We start from the raw sequence: 25652 nt of genomic DNA, 5'->3' as shown, positions 1-25652 counted from the left end.
ATGGAGATTTGGACTTTAACCATACGTGCTTAGCATGGAGAATTTATTCGAACCCAAGTTATAAATATCAACATAATAGAGAGAAATACATTGAAATTATCGAATGAATCTTAAATGATTCGAGACACATTGTTCTGTACAGCCGAAAACCGAAGGGACAAATTGTGTCCCAACAACAGTATATATAAAGATATGACACATATGATTAATATTGACAAATTAGTTTAAAAATGATTGACCACTTTATAAACTAAGGAGCTAGCGCAATTGTGAACAATAAATGAATCTGCATGGACACTGCTTGAAATCATATGACATAATAAACATGGTGAATTGTTGAAACTTGAAAGTCATTGTCAAGAGAACGTAAGTATCTTCTTTTCCCCAAGGTAATTCAATTCACTAAGAATAACACTATATATGCATGCACATAAAAGTTGCACGTACTGTTCAATTTTCTTTTTGCACAGTCCGTTTATTTATTATTATCATTATTATCAATTCAACGACCAAGAACACGTACTTCTCTTAGTATAGCTTACATGTGATATGATGGAAATGTTACATCTTTTTTGTCCGAGAATTCCGTAAACTTGTTACCCTCTTAATTCTGATCGATTGTATACACTCTAATACGTCCTTCCCTTCACATGAATGCTCTTTGGACTTGAAATATAGATGTTAGTATGCAATTATAAGCCTACTCCTTACGGTGCTTAAATATTCCGCTTTAGAAATTAGGGGTGGTGAGATTTGGACTCGTGACTTTTCAGTCAAATGACTCTGCAGATATATATATATACCATGTTAAAAAATCATCTTAACCAAAAACATAAGTTGATCGTTGAAGTCTCAAGATCGGTTTTATACTCTAGTATATGAGTGTTAACGAGGTGAGCCGACTCCAAACTTGGCCTTGCTCGGCTTGTGCTCAAGAACCAAAACTCGAGCTCGAGCTTACCCGAACTTGAAAAAATTTTGCTCGTTATGAAGCTTGCGAGCTTTAGCCAAACTCAAGTCCAAATCGAGCCTATATAAAACAGTTTACTTTTTTACTTTTTTTCTTTTGATATTTTCAATAACAAGGCTCAAAGGTTATATGTAAAAATATTTGGCAAATCAGCGAGACATTTGATATGCGCGATACAAGAATATAATCATGATAAAATACTTTTATAAAATATGAGCAATATCTTATGTAATCACAGAAGCTCGAGCCGCTCGCGAGCTTTTCGAGTCAAGCCAGACTTTGCTCGGTTTGACTCGTTAAGCTCTCAAGTCATGCCCGAGCGCGAGCCGATCTCGAGTAGCTCGCGAGTTATCTCATCTTATTAACACCCTACTCTAGTACCTCTTTCTAACAACAAGCCCAAGACTCAGAAACTCAATAAATGTTCGGAGTGAACACTGAGAAGCCAAGGTTGCCTTGAAAAATATTTGTGGTCAATACATACTTATTACTCAATATGCTCATTTACAACAAATTACATATTGGTCATATTTCAAAGAAAAAAAAGTTTACTTAAATTTTACAAAGAAATATAACAATCTATTAATTTTAATCAATTAATAACCAAATATTTTAACTTAATTAAAATATATTGATTAAACCTTATGATGGGGCATATTCTGCACCCGCTGACCGAGTCAACATATTGAGCAAGGTCAAAGCCAAAAGACAGCAAGTCAACGTATTAGATAAATAACCGACGCAGCTCTGTTTCGGCTTCACTGGGTCTCGGTCTCGGCAACTAGCCGACCGAGAGGCATATCCGCGTACTCACATCCAAATCCCCTCGGCATGGAGTCAACCAGGCATGCCGGCCCGGCATGGGTCCCTCGGCCGAGGGTAAGACAGTCTTTCCACCTGCTAGCCACTTGGCCACTACGTGACAAAAGGTGAAAGTCTATAAATACTCCACTTCTCTCATTGAGAAAAGGATCCCAAATATCATCTAAAATCTGGTATAAACTCCCTTATCTCTCTACAATCTACTTTGCCAAGTTAACACACAACTTATCTCTTTAAGTTTACTGACTTAAGCGTCGGAGTGAGTACGCTCGGTACCAAGCCGAGCCCTCAGTTTGTTCATCTTTTACAGGAGAGACCGAAAGGAAGAGACAAGTGAAGACGTCATTCTACAAGCTTACGTGGTCACAAACCTGCTCCGAAATTACACCCGGAACACCTTATAATAAAATGTGTCATATATAATCGATCCTTTTTATAATATACTTACAATTAAAAGTAATAGGCGATTAAAAAACATGATCATAATGTGGTTTAATTACTATACGTATCTACCCAATAATCAGTATACTGATTTTATATCTTTGGTGGATATTAGATTTTGAAGGTATTACATATATTAGTTGTACACGTTGAAATTGATCATATTGTTTTTATAGGGTGGTGCTCATTCATGTACGAGTTTTACTCATTTATGGACGTAAAAATTACTGAAATAATAAACAAAAATAGTAAAAATTACTAAAATAAATACAAAATATTTATAAAAAAAATGAAAATGATTTTTTTTAATTGAATACAGTCAAGAATGTAGTCAGTATGCAATGCTCCTCCAATTGATCATGAACGTCTATGAATATAACGCCCATCAATAATATGATTCCAGAAAAAAAAATATGAAAAAATTGCGAAACATGCAAGTAATGAATTCATATGCTATTCCTGTAATTCATGCAGAGTAACATGCGATTGTGTGATGTTCATGAAGAACTATTGTAAACAAACTGAGTTGGTTTTGCTATTGTAAAAGCGAGTTTAATTACCTGATCGATATAAATCCTAATTTAATTAGTCCTAATTTAATTAGTGTAAAGAAACCTTAATATAATTAACAAAATTAAGAATTAGAATTACCTGATCGATACGAGAATTAGCATCAATAATTGTGTAATTTGACGGATTGATTAATTTTGTTGATTTGATTAATTTTGTGAGGGAGAAAATTAGTCGTTTGGTTACCCACTAAAAAACACAAGAAGTACAATTCATGTGAATTGAAAAATGGGTAACTTGTTTGGTTAACCCAATTCACATGAATTGAAATTTCCCATGAATTCTAATTCCTCCATAATGGAGGAAGTTGCTTACCTAGGTCCCCCTAGGTAAGTGGGAATGCCTATATGAATTGCAATTCCTATATGCAACCAAACAACATTTTCTATTTCACATGAATTCTAAATTCATGTGATCTTTCACTTCCTAGGCAATGGAAATTCCTGCATGTAACCAAACGACTCTAGTCGTTTGGTTCATGAAGGCATTAGATTTTCCTAGGAAATGCTAATTCATAGGAATTAAGTTCCTACATTGAATTCATGTGATTTGAGAAAACTTGTTTGGTTATCAATGTAGGAATCTAATTCCACCGGAACTTTCAATTACCTAGGGGGGGTTAGGTAAGCCAATTCCCCCATTATGTAGGCATTGGAAGTTCCTAGGATGTTAGAATTCCTCCATTTTACAAAAAATATGTCAACCAAACAAGTCTTGATTTTTCAATTCATGGGATTTCCCAATGCTTACGTTTTATCGAGGCAACCAAACGAGAGAGAGAGAATTAAAGAGAATTAGGCAAAGGGCATAATATGGAAAAATAATGAAAAAAAGTCCATGAAAGAGTAAAGCTCGTCTATGAATGAGCAACTATGTATATGTATTAGCTTAATGGTTAAAATGGAGGTATAATAATTATTTGGTCTCATGTTCAAATCCCCCTATCCCTATATATTGTTGTGAAGCCCTTGTAGGTTTATTTGACACAAACAAAGTTGTAAAATATGCTACTTATCACACCCTTAACGAGTAATGACAATTCTGTAAATGAAATTTGTTAATCAAACACGTCATTAAAAATATGCTGACCTTATTCCGCTATTGTAAAATTTGCTTCCGCTCTCAAGCATATATGGTCTAAATTATAGAGTATTCCAAATCGTCATTCTCAAAATCTATTTACTCAAAAATAATCCGACTCAATTTAAACCGTACTGAGAATAACCTTATAATCACATGCAAAATAAACGAAAAGCACATATAAAAGAGCACTCGTCGACTTTCAGGTAACAAATCTTGTCGATGGAGTGTTTATCGGGTTTACCATGAATCATTTCCTAGGAAATGACACTTCTTTTATGAACTTTAAAAACAAGTTGTCAAAAATATTTATGGAGCTGGAGAAGGGCTCTGATATTGATATTGAAAATCCCATTATCAAACCCGTGTTTCCTAATGGATATGGGCCGGTTATTAAACTCCTTACTTAGATCCTAGCAGGTTTATAACCCGCACCAATCAGCAGGGGGGAACCTACATAGTAGCAAAGGGTAGCACTCTCTACCCCAAATTCCCAAAAAATGATTTAAGATTATCGACTTTTACCACCCCATTTTTTTTAAATATGCACCTTAACATAAGTGTAAAACAACATTAAAAAAAATTCGCTCCCCCAAAATTTTATTTCTGGGTTCGCCCCAGCCAATCGGAATCCTCGCATAATTATGCGAGCTGTCCATTTTAGTGCCGAGTCCATAGCAAGGCTCAAGGCTAAAGCCAACAAGGAAAATAATAGTACCGACATAATTTCTTCTTTCCACGCTCTATCCGCATTTGTGTGGTTATCCATTACACGGGCTCGAAACCTACCAACTGAATTGGTTACGGTTTGCTTTCTAACGGCCGATGCCCGGCGTAGATCCGACCCGCCTTTGTCTTCCAACCACTTTGGAATGTGGCTTATGGTGTGATGGCAACATCCAAAGTGAAGGATTTGGATAGTAATGGATTAGGTTGGGCCGCTACGGTGATCCACAAAGAGATTATGGGCCTGGACTACAAAGCCATAAGTGATTATTGGAGGGCCTTGTCTGAGGACCCACAAGTGGCCCAACCAGTTGGTTTCTTTGGTAATAGCCCACCACTTACTTTCACAGAATCAATGAAATTTGATGCATATGGGCCTCAGTTTGGGCTTAATAAGGTTGTTGCACTCCGGGTCGGACATTCGGCTTGGATGGATGGGAGGATCATAATGGACCCCGGACGTGAAGGAGGAGGAAGTGTGAGTTTGCAAATAGGGCTATCTTTCGATGCAATGACCGCTCTTGAGTCTGACGATGAGTTTAAGATTTATGTTCTTGAAGAACGTAAGAGTAGTCATTTCCGACTTTCCGTAGAAGGACTTTCCGTGGTTGTAATAAATGAACGTCTAAGCTAATAAAGACGGTCTCACAATGTAAGACCATCTTCATTAAGTTAATAAAAAACCAAATGGGTTTCGTGTGGTGGTTACTCACCTCATCCCTTAACCGTGAGGTCAAGGATTTGATCTCTGCCCATGGGAATTGAATAAACTCTTTGGCCAGCGGTTTACCTTTTCATAAGAGCACACACGACGAGAGAATTATACACTGTTGTCGACAATAGATACCTAGGTTTACACCAAAAAAAAATTAAAAATCCACCCAATCATACGATAATGGGCACAGTTTTTAGTCCCATATATGCTCCACTACTTGACAATGCTATGATTCTGTTTGGTAAAACTAGTTGAAATGGTAGCTGAAACCTGAAAACTAAAAAGTTATCTAAAACCTAAAAACGTAGCTGATAAGGTAACTGAATATTAAGAGCTTACAAAATCATGTAAAAAAATATTTAATAAACTAACTGAAAAGAAAACTTATTTTGGTGAAACGACGTAAAAGTATACAATTATTTAATATATTATAAATTGAAGGGGTAAAAAAGGGATATAAACCAGAATCAGGTATCTGGAAACTCAAATGTTACCTAGGTATTAGAGGTGATCATGGGCCGGGCCAATGCGGGCTTGGGCCGAGCCTTTCTAATAAAAGCGGCCCATTTGTGTGGGTCGGGTCGGGCCAAATGCGTGGGCTTATTTAGCAAGCCCAAACCCGACCCTTATGGGATAATGCGGGCTTTTGGGCCTAAATGGGCTTTTTCGGGCCCTAAAATTTACGACTTACCCTAGGAAAAAATTAGGGTAATACCTTCAGTTATAACTTTTAAAATATAGAGTGTATAAAATTGTACAAAATATGATGAAATGCATATGAATTGCTCTCTAAAATAAAATAAAGACAAACATCGCCACTTTAGAATGTTTAATCATGCATTCGTAGATATGATTTATGTTATGTATACTTTGTTTTATAAATCTAAAAAAATATACTTGAGTTTGTAAAGAGTTGGGTATAACTTTAACGCTACTTTAATAGGTTTTATTAGAAAAAATATTCATTATTAATAAATATGGGCCGGGCCGGGCTAAAATTTGGGCCAAACGATTGGTCCAAACCCGGCCCCAAAATATTTTGGGCCTTTTTAGGCCGTCCCATGGGCTTTTTTGGGCCAAAACTAAAGGCCCAGGACCTTCAAAAAAGCGGGCCGGGCCGGATAGGGCCAATTCAATGGGCTTGGGCCATTTGATCAGCTCTACTAGGTATCATTTCATTTCAGGTGAGCATGGCTGCGGTCCCCCACTGGCGGTGAGGATTACCTGTCGTGACTGTAATACTACGGTTTTCTAAATTGGTTACTCGACCGAATATGGCTTACTCGGCCGAGTAAGTGTGTCGTGTGTTTCTGGACAGATTACTGCCCAGGAATACTCGACCGAGTATGTGAATACTCAACCGAGTAGAGGATACTCGGCCGAGTATACTCTATATACTTGATCGAGTATCCGATCTGGCGAGGTTTATTTCCGCGGTTTGATTTAGAAAAAATTAGAGTTATATAGATGTTGTTTTGCCAAGCTTAAAAAGTGCTTTTGTAATTGAAAAAGTACTTCCTCCATTCAACTCCACTCTACCACTTTCTTTTTTCACGTTTGCCAACGCGTGTTTTACGCGTTAAATATCGTTAGCTACGTATTTGCAAAAATTATAAAAGTTAGATATTTTTAATGTACTCGTAAAGACGAATCAAACAAGATCCCACATAAATATATTTCCACTTACGTATCGAGAGAAAATCGAAATTGAATACACGATTGTGAATAGTGTACAAAAGTGAAATAGGTAGAGTGGAGTTGAATGGAGGAAGTAGTAGTTTGGCCAAACATGGTAAATTAGAGAGTTTAAAAAGTGCTTTTGAGAAGTCAAAAACTGATTATTCACCCTCAAAAGGAGAAGTAGACATTTACTACTTCTACTTCTACTTTTTACATAAAGAACCAAATAAGCAAACAAAAGTTGTATTAAAGAAGTTAGGCCAAACATATAAATTTTGTGAGAAACCGCTTTTACAAAAGTATGGCCAAACAACTAAAACTTTTCCGAAAAATAACTTGTGAATAAACTCATTTTAAAAAGGAAAAGTCATTTTCCATAAGTAAGGCCAAACAACACCATAATCGTGGATTTAGAGTTCTTAATCATTTTTACAAAACCTAAGCAATACAACGTAACTCTAATCCTCTCCAAATCTTTCTCAAGTGCGTGGATCGTTCGTGTGTCTAGTTCATCTTTCCTTGCGTCAATCGTGTCGGTAAGCTTCTGATTTCATAAGTTCCATTGATTTATCTTTTAGGGTTTTGCCCTAATTTGTGATTTCATAAGTTTTGGTTGAAATGGTTCAACAACATGGTATGAGAGCCATGTGTTCAAAAGGTCACGTCTACAAATCCTGAGAGCCCCAAATATCTCACAAGTGAGTTTCAATACATGGTATGGAGTACCATGTGCACTAATCACTCTTCAAACCCAGCGGGCATTCGAGTGAGAGGGTCATTCAAGTATGGGGGTGTATTAGGATATTAAATATTGATTGAATCTCAACCGTCACCTTATGGCACACTGAAAAAAATCCGTGTATTTCTTGTGTTAAAGAGTTTGTCGTTCATCATCTAAGTTTAGGACTCCCTCTGTTCCGTCGAAAAGATTGACTTTTACGTTCATATTGTGACGGAATTTCCGTTACAGGCTTTAATATTTTGTGAAGTATATTCTGTCGCAGAGATTGACTTTTACGTTGACTTTTGATTTTCAAGATAGGCGTCGCAAAGTACTTTGCTACGGAAATATCCGTCGCAGAATAAATATGCTATGGAATTTCTGTCGCAAAGTTTCTTTCTGCGGCAAAAATTTGGGACGAGTGACTTCTGTGGCAACACCGTCGCAAATCCATTTTCAGCGACGAAATGGCCATTTTTACCTATAATACCTTTTTCTTGTATTGTGAAATAATAAGACGGAGTTTTGAAATCATTTTAAAAGTGTAACTAGATTCCTTGGTATTAAAAAGTTAGATACCCTCTCAACGCATTAATTTAAAACCATTATATGAAGATATATTGGGTAAATCTCATAATATGAGATCTTAACACCAATCTATTTCAATAAGTTATTACATTTATAATGATCTTTCACATTAGCTCGCACGACGCACATTATCATCTTGTATAAAAACAATGTGCAAGATCTTTAAGAATGGGTGAAGTAGTCTTTTACCAGTCGTTTACCCCTTTACGACTTTACGAGAGCATTTGAAGTTCTGAACTTCAAATTAGGAGATAAAATATTATTTTGGGTAAACCACAAAACACCAGAATAAATATGACAGATATCCATAATCTTAATGAGTTATGAAAACGGTGCAGCAGTGGAAGGGGTAGAAGCCAAAATTCTGCATGAAGTTTATTGTAAGGTACTGCCCTTGCGGCATTACACGTAAAAGCTGTCTTGATCCGAGTGATCGACTCGATAAGTTTGAAAAACAGTTGTTAATTTGTTATAACAAACTAGTTCCTCCGTTTCAGTAAGATGTTTACATTTCCTTTATTTTCACAAAATAAAGGAAGTGTAAACATATCACCGGAATCGAGGAGGAACCGTGAATGGGAGGGAGTATAATTTTGTGTAATTAAGAGATATATTAATTATGTTGGTCTAGTGGTCGTGTGTAGTTTTTCCTTGTTCAAAGGTCATGGATTCAATACTTCTAGTGAACATTTTCTATTCAATGTTTTTTTTACCATTTGTGTTGTGTATATTTTTCCCAATCACGCAAGAAATTATTATGTTAGAACCATACTTCTCATTATATAAACATATTTCCGCAACTTCCGTAATTTCGTTAATTTAGTTGGGTGTTGGAGTTGTGATGGTTGATGGTGATTTTCGCGAGGTGCGTCCTCGGCTTAGTGGAGTCACTTGCGGGAGTTGCTTCACACCTTAATTTCGCCCTCTGTGGAACCCCACAGGAGGGGATGTGCACATTATTGGACAGGGTTATCGCTCGTTGATGAGCAGGGGCTTATGTGGGTACGACTGCGATCCCCCACTGGCAGGGCTGCACACTTTAGTGTTAAGTCAGTTACATGAGGTGATTGGGAGTTGGAGGTGGATGATGATCAGTTGTTATCTTATCGTACTTGTCTTATTTTGATTATGAAGTAAACTGACCCCGTTGTTGTTTTGTAAAATCTGTGGTGATCCATTCGGGGATGGTGAGCAGATTTTGACAGACGATGATGATTATTAGCTTTGAGGACGAGATGGGGAGTCATCATTCGAGTCTAACTTCCGCTGTCATGAGACTTCTTTTCATAGTTTCAGTTGTTCAGTTCTAGCAAACAGTATTTTGGTTTTGGATTTTGAAACATGTAAACATTAACGCTTTATACTTTTATAATTGTTGTTTTGGAATGGTAACTTTAATATACTAGCCTCGGGAAACCGAGATGGTGACGGTCTCTCATGCTAGGGTGGTCCTGGTAAGACACTTTGGTATGTGGGGTGTTATAACGACGGGTAATCGATCTGGCAGGGCTACACACTTAAGTATGTAGCCCGATATGAGATGTGATTGGAGTTGGAGAATGGTTGTATAGTTATTTACCTTGGTTGTTTCTTTGCGATTGGTTTATTTTGATTATTCAGTGAACTGACCTTTTTCTTGTAGTGTGAAATAATAAAATGGAGTTTTGAAATCATTTTAAAAGTGTAACTAGATTCCTTGGTATTAAAAAGTTAAATCCCCTCTCAACTGTTAATTTAAAACCATTATAGGAAGATATATGGGTAAATCTCATAATATAAGATCTTAACACCAATCTATTTTAATAAGTTATTGCATTTATAATGATCTTCCACATTAGCCCGCACATTATCATCTTGTATAAAAGTTTTACTTATTTATGGTTAATTTTAAAACATTGATCGCTAAAAACAATGTGCAAGATCTTTAAGAATGGGTAAAGTTGTCTTTTGCCAGTCGTTTACTATTTTATGAGAACATCCGAACTTCTGAACTTCAAATTAGGAGATAAAATATTATTTTGGGTAAACCACAAAACACCAGAATAAATATGACAGATATCCTTAATCTTAATGAGTTATGAAAACGGTGCAGCAGGCCAGCAGTTAGTGGAAGGGGTAGAAGCCAAAATTCTGCATGAAGTTTATTATAAGGTACTGCCCTTGCGGCATTACACGTAAAAGCTATCCTGATCCGAGTGATCGACTCGATAAGTTTGAAAAACAGTTGTTTACCCTTCCTTTATTTTAAACAAATTAGTTCCTCCGTTTCAGTAAGATGTTTACACTTCCTTTATTTTGTGAGGGGAAAATAAAGGAAGTGTAAACATATCACTGAAATCGAGGAGTAACAGTGAATGAGAGGAAGTATAATTTTGTGTAATTAAGAGACATATTAATTATGTTGGTCAAGTGATTGTGTGTAGTTTTTCCTTGTTCAAAGGTCATGGGTTCAATACTTCTAGTGAACATTTTATATTCAATGTTTTTTTTACCATTTGTGTTGTGTATATTTTTCCCAATCACGCAAGAAATTATTATGTTAGAACCATACTTCTCATTATATAAACATATTTCCGCAACTTCCGTAATTTCGTTAATTTTTCGCATCCCGTCCACTAAATCCTAGAATCGCCTCTCGCCAGGGCGATGAGATTTTCGAAATTTTTAGTTACATTTTTCGAATTTTCTTTCTAGTGGCATTTTATATTACTCCTTCTCATTTACTCTAAAGGTAACATAGCCCTATTTTTTAATGGATCCATATTACATTTAGAGTGGATAAAACGGAGTATTATCCGTCCGCTTTACAATTTTTTGCCGCCTGAGTTCAAATCCTGCCTGAGTTCAAATCCTGACTCCCCTAAGAAAACGAATGTCATATAATTACTACTCCATATTGTTTACGTACCAAATAACAAATACAATGGCAGAAATTGTATTCTCCAAAACACCTCTAGTATTCGAGGTAACAAAACAAAAACCAACGTTAATTACTCCAGCAGAGCCAACCCCATACGAGTTTAAGGAACTCTCTGAAATCGACAACCAACAACGTCTCCGGTTCTTTGAACCGGGGATCTTATTTTACAGGTCCGGTCGACCGGACCCAGTAAAAGTGATAAAGGAGGCCCTTGGAAAAGCCTTAGTGGCTTATTATCCGTTAGCGGGTCGGTTGAGGGAGAAGGGAGACGGGAAGTTAGTAATCGAGTGTAACGGGGAAGGGATTATGTTTGTTGAGGCCGACGCCGATGTTACTCTTGCTCAGTTTGGCGAACCTCTTATACCGCCTTTTCCTTGCACGGAGGAGCTGCAATGTGACACCTCTAACTCGGAGGCTTTCTTGGATTATTCTTTGCTTCTCGTCCAGGTATATATATTATGTTATACTCTCTCCGTCCCGATGAATTGTTATCTATTTCCTTGTTAGGGTATATCACTCACTTGTTATTTATTTCTACTTTTGGTAAATTTAGGCAAGTGGACAAGTGGGGTATGTGATATGAGCAAGTGAACATGTGAGATAGCACTTTTATTTATCATTATTTTTCTCTTCTTTTTATCATTTTCTTGGTCTTTGTGCCGAAATGAATAGATAACAAATGATCGAGACGGAGGAGTATCATACATATATGAGTATTTCTTTTCTTCCCAATTACTCCCTCCGTCCCGGTCATTTGTTGTCCTTTGGTTTTGGCTCAAAGACCAAGAAAAGGGGATTAGACCAATTACTAAATGACAAGTGGAATAAATTGAGTGGGAATGATCAAATTACTCATCAAATTCATTCTTAAAATAGAAAGGACAACAAATGACTGAGACACCCAAAAATGGAAAAGGACAATAAATGACCGGGACAGAAGGAGTATTTGTTTACTTTCCTTTTTTTTACCTGTGAGAGGTATATTATTCAAAAATAACTTTTCTCATATTCTATGGTGTACCCTATATTTTCTCATATTCTATAGTGTACCCCTCTTTTTAAGCGAAAAATGACCGTTTATAATTCTTAGTCACGAACTTGAGAATGACAATTTTTTTTTCAAGCTAAAGATCTTGTAAGACGGTCAATTTGAAAAAAAAGCGTTATTTTATGAACTCGTAACCATGAGATATTGTCGGTCAAAGTTTATTTGGTTAAATACGTTTGACCAACCGTAGCTATAGCAACAAATTTCGAATGACAATATTTTTTTTCAAATCGAAGATTTCTTAAAGGCGATCAGTTTGAAAAAAAAAAGAATCTTCACGTTCCGAATTTGTAACTACGAATTATAGGCCGTCAAAGTTTTTTAGTGGAAAAAGAGGAATACCCCTTAGAAAACTGAAAACCAAAAAACATATGGATATCAGGTAGAATATCGCATAAATAAATGACTGAAACGGTTGGGGGTAAATGTTGAAACTTATATTGTTATATACTTATATATTGCTAACAAAATCGTATAGGTGACCCGACTCAAATGCGGTGGGTTCATATTAGCACTCAAGAGCAATCACGTAGTTGCAGATGTTACTGGTCTATCTCAATTCATGCACGCGGTTGCGGAGCTTGCCCGTGGAGCTGAATTCCCATCTATCCGTCCGGTGTGGGACCGTCACTTACTTCTTGCCCGGAATCCACCTAGAGTCACCCGTGTGCACCCTGAATATGATGAGGAGATGGACGGCACTGACGAAAACATTGTATCATTCGATGATGTCCAACGCAAGTTTTTCTTCTTTGGTAAGTCATCAATATTGATTATTTAGAGAGCATATTTTCTACGATGAACAATGAAATAGCGTCACCTGGTATTACCGAGGATATGCGATGTCAACTTTTAAACTAACGAATTAGTCTTGTGTAAAGCCGTTTTACACATTACACTAATACAATTTGTAAAACAGATATTAGCATAACCCTATTAGTGGGTAGAAATGATTACAAAAACTTCTTGTTTTATGATAAATTCGTGAAAATCCGCTTTACACAAGTTTTTATGCTTATAAAAAGGGCAATTTTACTGAAGATGTCTTTAGTCTAATAGTTAAGACAGATTTATTGCAGACAATAAGTCTTAGGTTTGAATCCCCTCCCTTTATTGTAATGTGAATATATGCGCTTCGTTAGACAAAAAAAGGCCAATTACGGCAACTCCCTCCGTCCCGGTCATTTGTTTTGCATATTCCATTTTGGTGTCTCAATCAATTTTTTGTCCTTTTTATTTTAGAAATTTCTTAATTTAATCCACTTATCGTTTAATAATTAGCCTATTTTTTTTCTTGCTTTTTGTGCCAAACCAAATACAATAAATAACTAAATAGTAATAGTAATATAGTGTACAATTAACAACATATGAAAAATTCAATTAGCTAGTCAACGGTCATCAATTAGTAAAAGGTTTGCTAAAATTTCTCCACCAAACCAAGGATGTCTTAGTCTAGTGGTTAAGACGGAGGTATTGTGGACAATAGGTCCCAGGTTCGAATCCCCCTCCCCCTTATTGTAATGCGACTATGTGCGCGCTTCGTGAGACCAAAAAAAAAAAAAAAAATTTCTCCACCAAACACTAGATCTAAAAACCACATGCATTTTTTTTTTCAACAATCGTAAACTTTCATAAATAAAATAAATTAGTACAAACCGTTCATTTAAAGGGATGCATCGTTTAAAGGATCTTTGGCTTATTCGTGAGAAATATTAAACTCAATCCTATGACTGCTAATTTTTATTAAACTTTTGAAAATGAGAATATCGAAATGGTGCACTGTCTGAGAAAAATTGAAAATATATAATTCATCTCTGTTATTTTTTCCAATTTGGGTCATCTCAGTCAATTATTATCCTTTTTATTTTAAGAATACATCTGATTAGCAATTTGATCATTCACATTATTCAATTTAGTCCACTTGTCATCTAATAATTGCACCCTTCTCTTTCCTTGGTCTATGTGACAAAACCAAAGGATAACAATTGATCGGGACGGAGGGAGTTTGTGTACAATTGCACTGCCTCCGTCCAAGTCAATAGTTTATATTTGCCTTTATTTTATTTCGTATTTTTTTTTCTTTAATTAGGATGGTACTGAGATTCAATATTTTCCGTGCCAATTGGCATGTGCTACGTCTTAGAAAATCCGATTACAACAACGATGTTTTGTTATAGTATCAACGGAGATATACGGTTTCGTATATAAGGTTAACATTTCAACAAGTTACGTTTACTTTACATTGTTTTTAATTTGGTGTTCATGAACAGGGGCAACAGAAATCGGCAACATAAGACGATTACTCCCGGAACACCTAAAATCATCGACAACCTTCGAAATCCTCACAGCATGCATTTGGCGTAGTCGAACAATAGCCATGCAATTCAACCCAAAAGACGAGGTCCGGTTCAGGTTCTTGATCAATGTCCGACACAAGTTAAACCCACCAATCCCTACAGGATACTATGGCAATGTCGTCGTTACACCGGTGGCTATATCCACCACACACGACATCATCTCAAACCCTCTCGAGTACACCGTGGAGCTCATAAAGAACGTCAAGCGTAGCATTACTGAGGAATACGTTAAGTCCGTGGTTGACTTCTTGGCTACCAAGGGCAGGCCTGGGTTCCATAGAGGGGCGTGTACTTACTACGTCGTTGACCTGAGTCGGGTCGGGTTAGACCAGTGGGATTTTGGGTGGGGCAATGCTGTGTATGGTGGACCCGCTGAAGTGTGGTTCGGAAGCCCAAGTACCGGATTTGGGAACTACTATTTGGCTGGCAAAAATGGTAATGGTGAGAGTGGGATATTGGTTCCTATGTGTTTGCCTCGTTGGGCTATGGGCCGGTTTGTTGAAGAGTTGAATCGGTATTTTAGTGTTTCCGAGTTGGAACAACCCGTTTCGCTATCCGGATCTTTAAGGACCGGTATTGCGGCTTAGATAGTAGTCGTTCGATATATTTGAGACATTACTTTTTTTTTCGTAGTCATTTACGTTTTTGTCATAATTTATAATGTAGCGGCCGCGGTCCTTTGATGGAGTTTTTTATGCAATTTTTATCTTGGGTCATTCAAAAACGTCGTCTTGTATTGATAACACAAGGGCAAGCTAAGGCTATGCACGTCCGACCCTATTAACCATAACTTGCGGGAGCCAAGGCACTGGATTATGTTGTACTCATTAATTAATTAGGTAATTTGGTATTTATTTGAGCCGTATTAGGATTTAATCCTACATATTCAAACAAGCCCGAAAAGAAGGCCCTATCAATCCTATCTACAGTACCTTTTTAAGAAATGAAGAGCAAAAGTAGTGGACGGACTTATCGTCTTAAACTTAAAACCGGTCAAATAAAATAGATAAGTTAAAAGTAAAATGTATTGAAAATATTATTTATGTGGGTGAGAGGCTATTTACATCGTTTTCGTCTCGATGAAGACTACTCACTAAAATATACTCGTAATATCCTTGGATCCTTAAAACAGTTGCACGATTAGACTCCATATTTACGTCTTTTTATATTTTTTATTTTTCCAAAAAGTTCTCTTCTGCATGATCAGCTCAACATATGCAGGTGTCCGTCATGCGATATTGGAACTAGCAGATGCATTATTCTTTTTGATGAAAAATTAGGTTGTCCACGCCGTACGTGGCATTATATTATAGTAGTACTCAGTAAATATTATCATAACTTGGTTACTATTTATCAAATTAAAATAGAGTAATCTATAAAGAAAGGACCTAAAGTATCCCAAAATGTAGCGATAAGGACCTAAAGTATCAAACACTAGCATTAAGGACCTGAGATGGATCTCCGTCAACTAAGCCGTTATATGCCACAACAATTACAACACATTCTGTCAAAAATATAAATTAAGCTAGAAAGATACTATAAATTATACACTATGGCACAATAATTACTCTGCCGCTGTATGTCATAACTAGACTTGTTAAAATCCGACTCAACGCTTAAACCCAACTCGATCCCACCCAAATATCTCGACTCACAACCCATTCAACATGTTCCCGGAATGTCCCGTTAATTTAGGGTCGAGACCCGATTCGAAGGGATTCATTGGGTCAAAGATAAATAAATTTTTATATCAAAAATCTACTCCGTAATATTTATATATTATCTTCGAAAAATAAGTATTCATATGTGACTGGACTCGACCCAAGACTGACCCGTTTAACAGTCATATGGGTTAGGCCGAATACGTGACATGTCAAATACAAGTCGTGTTAGGAGTAGAATACGGGTAAGAAAATAGCTAGTTTCCAACGTCTTGTTTTTTCTTTTACCATGTTTTAAATCGAAAATATTTCTTTAATAAACTAAAACATATTTAATACTCACTTCGTCCTGGTCATTTGTTTACCTTTTGTTTTGGCACAAAGACCAAGGAAAGAGAATAAGGCCAATTATTAGATGATAAGTGGAACAAAATGAGTGTGTGAGATCAAATTGCTCATCAGATACATTTCCAAAATAAAAAGGTAAACAATTGACCGAGACACCCAAAAATTGAAAAGATAAACAAATGGCCAGAACTAGACCTAGCAAAATCGAGCCGACTCGAATAACCCGACCCGACACCCAAACTCGACCTGATCCCGAATTGACCCGCCCCGTATTACCCGAGCCAAAATTTTTATTGTTGCAAATTAATTATTATCCACAAATAATTTTAATGAGGTTGAATTTACGAGTCGAGTCAGATTTTAACAAGTCTAGTTATGACATATAACGGCAGAGTAATTATTGTGCCATAGTGTATAATTGTTGTGGCATATAACGGCTAAGTTAACGGAGATACATCTCAGGTCCTTAACGCTAGTGTTTGATACTTTAGGTCCTCATCGCTACATTTTGGGATACTTTAAGTCCTTTCTTTGTAGTTTACTCAATTAAAATATGTTTACCTTTGGATGGAAAAAATCATCGTACAGTAAGCTTGATAATTGCATAATGATGTTTATATATTAACGTATTTACGTAAAAAAATATTATAGTAGATCTTTGTGCACCGTATAACTTTCAAACGTTATATTGTTAGCGTTACCAAATACGAGTAGCAAAAATGTCAGAAATTGTATCCTCCCAAAAACCATTAGTGTTCAAGGTAACAAAGCAAAAACCAGAGCTAATTGCTCCGGCAAAGCCCACACCAAATGAGTTCAAGGAACTATCTGAAATCGATAACCAGCAACGCCTCCGATTCTTTATAACCTTGATCCAATTTTACAGGTCCGGTCCAGTTGATGGACCGGACCCAGCAAAAGTGATCAAGGAGGCCTTAGGTAAAGCCTTAGTGGCTTATTACCCGTTAGCGGGTCGGTTGAGGCAAAAAGAGCAAGGGAGGTTAGTAATTGAGTGTAATGGGGAAGGGATCATGTTTGTTGAGGCTCACGCCGATGTTAGTCTTGCTCAGTTTGGTGAACTTCTTATACCGCCTTTTCCTTGCATGGAAGAGCTGCACTGTGACACCTCTAATTCCGATGCTTTCTTGGATTATCCTTTTCTTCTCGTCCAAGTAATTATTCCTTTCGTTCCAATTATTTGTTTTATATTTTTATCGGATAATTCATGCGGTATCCTTAAGGTTTGCCACTTTGTACAAAATGCCAAAATTTTTGATCCGGAAATCTTAAAGAGGTCATAACTCGTGTTTACGAGTTCCAAAAGTGACGATTTTTTTTTCCAAATCGCTCATCTTTCCAAGAACTACAATTTGAAAAAAAAATTGTCGCATTTGAATTCCGCTACTAGGAGTTATTGTGCGTCAAAGTTTTTTCGACCGAACAAACTTTGAGTGAGCATATCTCCCGGTCACGAGTTCCAAACTCGTCAAACTTGTTTTTCAAATTGTAGTACTCGAAAAGATATCGATTTGAAAAAGAAAAAAAATCTTCACTTTCTGAGTTCCTAAACACGAGTTATCGCCTCTTTAAGTTTTTTGGATAAAAAATTTGGGTATTTTGTACAGAGTGGCCAACTTTAGGGGTAGCGTGTGAATTATCCGTTCTTTTATTGTTTGTATCTGCGAGAGGTATTTTAATCATAATTGTTTGCTAATATCTTGGCATTCTGCTTTTGATTTATCAATCAGCTACGAGTATTATATAATGCTAACAAACACGTACAGGTGACTCGACTTAAATGTGGCGGGTTCATATTGACAACAAAACAAAATCATGCAGTTCTAGATGCTCCTGGTATAACTCAATTCATGCATGCGGTTGCAGAGCTAGTGCGTGGAGCTGAATTCCCGTCAGTCCATCCGGTATGGGACCGTCATTTACTTTGTGCTCGGAATCCTCCTCGGGTCACCTGCATGCACCCCGAATATGATGATGAGATTGACGGACCTCCCGCTAGCATTTTACCATTCACTGATGTGGTTCACAAGATTTTCTTTTTTGGTAAGTCATCTATCTACTGAGGACTCCCTCCGTCCTGGTCATTTGTTGTCATTTAATTTTGGCACAAAGACCAAGGAAATGGGAGGGGGTTAATTACTAAATGACAAGTGGAATAAATTGAGCGTGAATGATCAAATTACTCATCAAATTCATTTTTAAAATAGAGAGGACAACAAATGACTGAGATACCCAAAATGGAAAAGGACAACAAATAACCGGGACAGAGAGAGTCTATTGTAACCGACAACTAAGCGTACATAACTGGTAAACGTGTGCTCAAATTCACTTCGCGAAACGCGACTACGGAAAATGGGAATTTTTTGAATAATGGGGTTATTTAGCAAACTAATTAGGAATTTAGGGTTTATTTTAAATTATTTGGGTCTAATGGGTCAACATCATTACTTCCATTTTGTTTTCCAGTTTTTAGGTAAAGTCGCTAAGGTCTCTGGCGGCTTGTATTGTACCACTTTACAGTTGTTGTAATGTGTATTTGCAACTTTTTGGTACTGATGAAATAGTGCCGCTAAGGTCTCTAGCGGCTTATCCTTTTACTGAGTTTAATGTCAAAGCATGCAAACCGCTAAGAATATATGCGGGTTCATGCATTTTCTTTAAACTTAACAATAGCATTTGGGAAGTGGTACAGATATAACCCGTTAGGGAGCTTAGCGGCTTCACCTAAAACTGAAAAAATGAATAAAATAATGATGTGGACTTGTTCGCCACAAATAGTTTAAAATGAACTCCAAAAATCTAATTAATATGCTAAATAATCCCCATTATCCAAAAAATTCGAAATAATCGCAAGGGCTTGCTGTTTAATTCTTATTTTGAGTGAATCATAGATATAGGCATGTTATATATTCCCTCCGTCTTAATCAATTGTTTACCATTTTTTTTTGGTACTTTGAGGGTATTTTAATCAATGATAAACTAATGGTTGGGACGGAGGGTGGATATATCGTATTGTCGTTACAATTGACGAAATGGTAAACTGGTTGTTTGATTTGGTGTTTAATGAACAGGACCAACAGAAATCGGTAATATAAGGCGTTTACTCCCCGTCGGACACTCGAAGAAATCAACAAGATTCGAAATCCTGACAGCGTGTATATGGCGTAGTCGTACAATAGCAATGCAATTCAACCCTAAAGTCGAGGTTCGGTTGAGATTCTTAATCAACTTCCGACATCACAAGCGCAACCCGCCCATCCCAAAAGGATACTATGGCAATCTCATGGCTACACCGGTGGCTATATCGACCGCACAAGATCTTATCTCCAACCCTCTCGAATATACCTTGGAGCTCATAAAGAACGTCAAGCGTAGCATTACTGAAGAGTACATAATGTCCATGGTTGACTTTTTGGGTACCAAGGGTAGGCCTCGGTTTCATAGGGGCGCGTGTACTTACTACTTGGTTGACGTTAGTCGGGTTGGGTTAGACCAGTGGGATTTTGGATGGGGTAAACCTGTATATGGTGGACCGAGCGAGGTTTGGTTCGGTAGGCCAACCACTGGATTTGGGAACTATTATTTGGGTGGCAAGAATGGTAAGGGTGAGACTGGGATTTTGGTTCCGATGTGTTTGCCTCGTTGGGCTATGGGCCGGTTTGTTGAAGAATTGAAATCCGTTTCTATTTCCGGATCCTCGAGGATGTAAAGAATAATCTCCAACGGTCATAGCTATCAAACATTATGTTGTAAGGATGCTTATGTATTAAAATTATCTTCGATGATAGGTCGGTTTTTCTAACCTGTGCTCACTAGGCATAGGATAAGAAACCCAAAAAGCGGTTTTCTAACCTATGCCCATGCATAGGCATAGGATAAGAAACCTAAAAAGGAAAGAAATAAATGATGTTTTATGCTGTTTGTGATCGGTTTGATGATATTGTATTTTCTTTTACGCGTAGAAACTTTGATAAGGTGGCTCATGAGCTAGCGAACGCATGCCCATGGTCTCTAGATTGTGGGCGTTGGCACTTGGGAGGATGTCTTTCTTTCCTCGAAACATTTCTAATCGTAAAATGAAAATGTAACCGTTTTGTTAATATATAAATCTCACCACGAAGAAAGTAAAGACACGCGATCAATGACTGATATCAGGAGAGCGCCAATGGCTACTGCTTGGTCGAACCTTCCAGAAGAGACCGTCGTTGATATCAAAAGACGGCGAGAAATAGGAACATACATCGGATGTAGTACCTCAAACCTCATTTGTTTTTGAGTTTATATGTATTTTTTTCGAGTTTTTTAAAGTTTATAAGTTATATTTTAAATTTTTGTCATCAAAACTCAAATTTAATTGAGCTTATATGTAATGTTTTTGAGTTATATTGTAATTTTTTGAGTTTATTGTTTAAGTAAATGAACTCAACAACTTTATAGTAAAACTCAAAAACTTTGAAACAAAACTCGAAAACTTTATTATAATGCTCAAAAAGTATAAAACTTGTGGCAATACATCGGATGTATAATCCAATTACTGGGAAGACGGCTTAATATTAAAATCTTTTGGTAGGAAAGCTCATAGAATAGTTACTCCGTGTCATAGTTAAATTTATGTAGCAGGAGTTAACTAGCTTATGTATTAAAGTGATGAGCGGTAGTACTCATGGCTTGGGTTCAAACTTCGTCAGCATAAAAAAAAGGAAAAATACTCGTACAAGCAATATATGGAATTTTTTTCCAAAATAGGTGATTTTCACCAATTATTTAACGAAACGGGTGTAATCTCAAATTAATTACCCAAAATAGGTCCACGTCATAGCCGAAGCTAGGTTCGTATCTAAGTCGCCATCTTGGTCAGCGACCAAGCCCAAAGTCGCCACCCACCATGGCGTTTTGGTCTGATGGTCGTCAGCTCCCTTGGCGACTTCCTTCTGTGTGGGAAGGAGAGAGGATGCGAGAAATATGACTTCGACACAAGTCGCCACCCGCCATGGCAACTTGACCCCTCACACTAGTTTCGTCAATACCAAGCCTACGTGTCCATTTTCGACAATTAATTTGAGACTCGACCTATTTTGATAATTAATTGGGGAAAATCGCTTATTTTGGAAAAAAAATTCAAAAAATTGAGTAGCACAAATTCTAGGGTAAGATGGTCTTACACAGCATGAGACTGTCTCATACAATATAATAAAGTGAAATTTAAACAAATGGACCGTCTTACATTCTGAGACCGTCTCATAGAATAATAACTGTTTGAGTAGAGGTCTAAAACAGATTACAGTTGGCGGACCCGTCAACATTTAACAGCAGACCACTTTTTAGACTTCCCAAAGCAATGTAGTCACGCCTCACGCCAGTTGAAAGTTCCAATATAACAGCAGAAGGGCTGCCATTAACGCACTATATTAAGATTTTTAGGAGCAATGACCAAAAAAAGATATGGCTGATCGAAACGGAGCTGAAATGAAAAGTCGGTGGTCGAACCTTCCACCGGAGATCATCTCAAACATCGAAAGACTCTTAGATAGTGGAGTCGACGTTTGTCGATTACACTCCGTCTGCAAGAACTGGCATTCCTCTCGAAACCCAAACAATATTAGCCTTTTATCTCCATTCCTTCCTTTGATCATCTCAAATGCCAGTCTTCCATTCACTGATCGCTCTCACGAGCCACTTATCCTTGTCGCTCGTGCTGTCTTTCTCGTAAAACCTCTTTATTCTTCACCTACTTCCTGCGGTTGGTTTCTAACCGTTGAGGAAGTCGTTCCTGGCAAGCTTCGAATTCTGTACCCGCTTTCAACCAATCGTGTAAAACATCTACCATCAAATTGCCCCAAATATTTAGACTTGTCAAAGTTTATAGTCTCCCAAGTTGCAAAAAGCTATGTCTTCAAGTACCAAAGCGATGAAGAAGATGTTCCCGGTGTTACTAGAGTAGTCTGTTGTGATTGTTATACTGCTATGGTGCTGTATGGGGAAGGTACTCTTATTGGGTTGAGCCTAAAAAATGGAAACTGGAGCTTTGTGCGCGAAAGCATCATAATTAAGTTCTCGGATGTGATCAGTTATGGTGGAAATCATGTTCGAGCTATTGATTGCAACGGAAATGTTCATATTATTGATCACTGGTTAACCAAAGTGGTTAAGTCCATCTTTCTTCCAGAGGTATTTACGCGGTTCAATCACATAAATCTATTTCGAGTGAACGGGGAACTCCTCGTGGCAGCCTGTTTTCAGGGAAACATTCAAACAGGAGTTGGATTTGTGATTTACAGGTTAGACGAGGCGCAAACTAGATGGATCAATGCGGCTAGTAGCAAAAATTGTAGGAAGGTACTCTTTGTGAGCTCTGAGTGGAGCATTTTTCTCAACACTAGTGATCTCGATCTTTGCAACCATTTACCGGAACCCAACAAAAAGCGGACATCACGGTTTGGGAATTGTGAGCAGAAGGATGCCATAAAAGGGGATTATGTGATTTATTCAACAAATTCGTTTCCTTGTTATCATGGGTACTCTGATCGTCATAGCCGTTTGTTTAAGCAAGCAAGTTTAAATCTTGGAATCGGTGTCTTTTTTCATCACGGCGGACATGCATGTATTCAAAAAAGCTTACTTTGTAGTACTACCACTGATGTGCTGTGGCCACCTCCTACCTGGTTCTGGCCGGATATTGCCTTATCAAGCAGGTAATGTTCACATTTTATCTGGCCTGCCCCGTCTTGACATTCGATAAAAAAGTAAATATATAGAAGACGTCTTATTTATATAGATCATCGAAATCATAGTGTTCTGCTGGTTTTTAATAAGGCAATAGTATAGCCTGAAGCATAGCGCTTCAACAATGCTTATTTACCACGCCTCTGTTTGAGGTCTCTTTCCATATGTGTGTGAGGGGCATTGTCCCACATCGGTAGAATAATAGTGGGGGAACTAGCTTATAAGTAAGTGGGTTACTCCTCCTATCACCAATTGGTTTTTTAGGATGGAACCTCACTTGCTTGTGGGCTGGTCTCATGCACCAAATACAATTTGCTAAAACGATTCATATCTCCCTAACCCTGTAGGGACAGCGAGGAGCTGCAACGAGATATTTCCGGCCACAATTATTCACCTTGCAAGAAAAAGGAAGTACTGCATTTTAGCACAGCAGAAACTTCTACTAGAGGCGTTGTCTTGAACAAACAAGGTACTCGATTGAAAGATCGCCACATTAGAACTAGCTCCGTTTCTAGTTCAGTCGTTGCTAATTATTCTTGTATATTTCGCAGGTGCTGCAAATTCTCTTGTTCCGATAACTCAGGTATTGGTCAGCATTCTGATATTTTCGCTGCTGTTCATTGATTTTGATAATCTAACAATCCCCTTTTTCTGGACAGAATTTAGACCTAAACCATTCGACAGTGGTGTTCGAAGGACTCAGCATTACATCTAAACTCGTGCCAACGCTACAGAAGGTCTGGGTGAAACAGGGTAACATACTTGAAGGATGCATTATCCGGAATACATACATTCTAGCAAGGGCTCTAGAATCATTGGCAACAGCCTTGCTTATCCTAGAGAAAAGCTCAGGACGCTCGTTGGATAATACTCGAGCTGATTACTTGAGCTCGGTCCTGTATGACCTACAACACATGAACTTCAAAGTAGATTGGCTGGTACCGTTTGTTGAGAATGCTATAGCTGCTCACAAAAGCAAACCATTGATTGACTCTTTGACGGATTTCGGTCAAGCTAAAGCTCAGGTCACGGAAATGAAACTGAAGCTCCTCAATGAACTGGCCAAGTTGGATGAAGTGGAAGATATGGCAATTGTCTCTGAAAGACTTGTTGTTTTGGAATCAATAGATTTTGACAAAAGTTTAGGGGAGGGATTGTACTAATTACGACACTGATCATTGGTTGTCGACTTGTCGGCTTGTCGCTGCAAGCGACTATTCTTGTGTCTTCAAACTTTTGTAGTACCTAACAAGTAAGTCTGATCAGATTATTGATTAGCGTCGATTTCATTTTCATCCTATCTCCAAGTGGACCGATATGGTCATTCTGTGATCGTAAAATCGACCAGTGTGCCTATAATCTTGGTCATTGTGACATTTTTGTTGCCTATATCACCTCAAAAATATGGGCTTAACGTATTACCATGGTTAAAACTCAAAAAAATCACAATTATAGATTAAGGCGTCCTCACATTTTATTTTATTTTTGATTAAAAAGGCCGGGTAAACCTCGCGACCTACAGCGAGTAGGGTCCCAAACAAGCTTACAACACAAATAAACAACACAAATAAAACAAATAAATCCTTAATAAGTGCCAGCATCAAAAATCAAGTCGAGGAAGAAAAGCGATAAAGCGATTTTATAAGGCGTCCTCACATGTAAGTCAGTCCTTTTGTATACAAAAAGCGATAAAGCAATTTTGTAAATGATACTGACTCGTTTACTACTCCCTCTGTTTTTTTTTAATTGTCATTCTCACTTTTCGAGACACTCACTTCTCTCTTTTTTATAATTTTCCGACCAATATATTTTTGTATAAATTGAATTCAAAGGCTCACCTCGTAAATTGAAAACGTCAATTATTTTAGAACGGAGGAAGTACCATTTACGATACAACACCGGCTGTTTTCCAAAATGGTGCAAGTTACAAGTGACTAGAATCTTAGCAGTGAAATAACTTCAAATTCATTTCCAAGAAAAAGTAGAACTTACAACATGGTTTTTGTTGCTCAGTTTTTTACCTTCCCAAAGCATTGGAGGTAGACCAGTTAAACTTTCAAGATGCCAGTTCCAATAAGATCAAGAGTTTATAAATCACAATTTATAGAATAAATACCGTCTTACAGTAAGACGGTCTTTTAATTGGTTATGCACTCATTTATTACTGATACGTCAATACATGTTATACTGTATTTAACCTACAAAAGAAGACGGTAGGTCGCTAATTGATTATACCAAGCTGATGTAAAAAAAAGTAAAAAAAA

The 25652-nt window shown here is 37.3% G+C and overlaps 3 protein-coding genes across 3 annotated transcripts; all 3 read left to right on the top strand.

Moving 5' to 3' along the window:
* The first annotated feature begins 4772 nt into the window (after window positions 1-4772).
* Window positions 4773-5243, top strand: LOC141653915 (uncharacterized). The gene has a single exon (XM_074461782.1). The coding sequence runs from the start codon at window positions 4773-4775 to the stop codon at window positions 5241-5243; it is 471 nt and encodes a 156-aa protein (XP_074317883.1).
* A 5943-nt stretch (window positions 5244-11186) lies between these two features.
* Window positions 11187-15362, top strand: LOC141652592 (benzyl alcohol O-benzoyltransferase-like). Its single transcript, XM_074460129.1, has 3 exons — window positions 11187-11680; window positions 12760-13036; window positions 14552-15362. The coding sequence occupies exons 1-3, from the start codon at window positions 11237-11239 to the stop codon at window positions 15223-15225; spliced, it is 1395 nt and encodes a 464-aa protein (XP_074316230.1). The 5' UTR covers window positions 11187-11236; the 3' UTR covers window positions 15226-15362.
* A 2004-nt stretch (window positions 15363-17366) lies between these two features.
* LOC141653914 (benzyl alcohol O-benzoyltransferase-like) lies at window positions 17367-20374 on the top strand. Its single transcript, XM_074461781.1, has 3 exons — window positions 17367-17819; window positions 18396-18708; window positions 19737-20374. The coding sequence occupies exons 1-3, from the start codon at window positions 17367-17369 to the stop codon at window positions 20372-20374; spliced, it is 1404 nt and encodes a 467-aa protein (XP_074317882.1).
* The last annotated feature ends 5278 nt before the right edge of the window (window positions 20375-25652 follow it).

Source organism: Silene latifolia, chromosome 4 (assembly GCF_048544455.1).
Source record: "Silene latifolia isolate original U9 population chromosome 4, ASM4854445v1, whole genome shotgun sequence".
NCBI classification, from domain to species: Eukaryota; Viridiplantae; Streptophyta; class Magnoliopsida; order Caryophyllales; family Caryophyllaceae; genus Silene; species Silene latifolia.
Note: the sequence above shows the minus strand (reverse complement) of the source record. Positions and strands in the feature narration are given on the sequence as shown.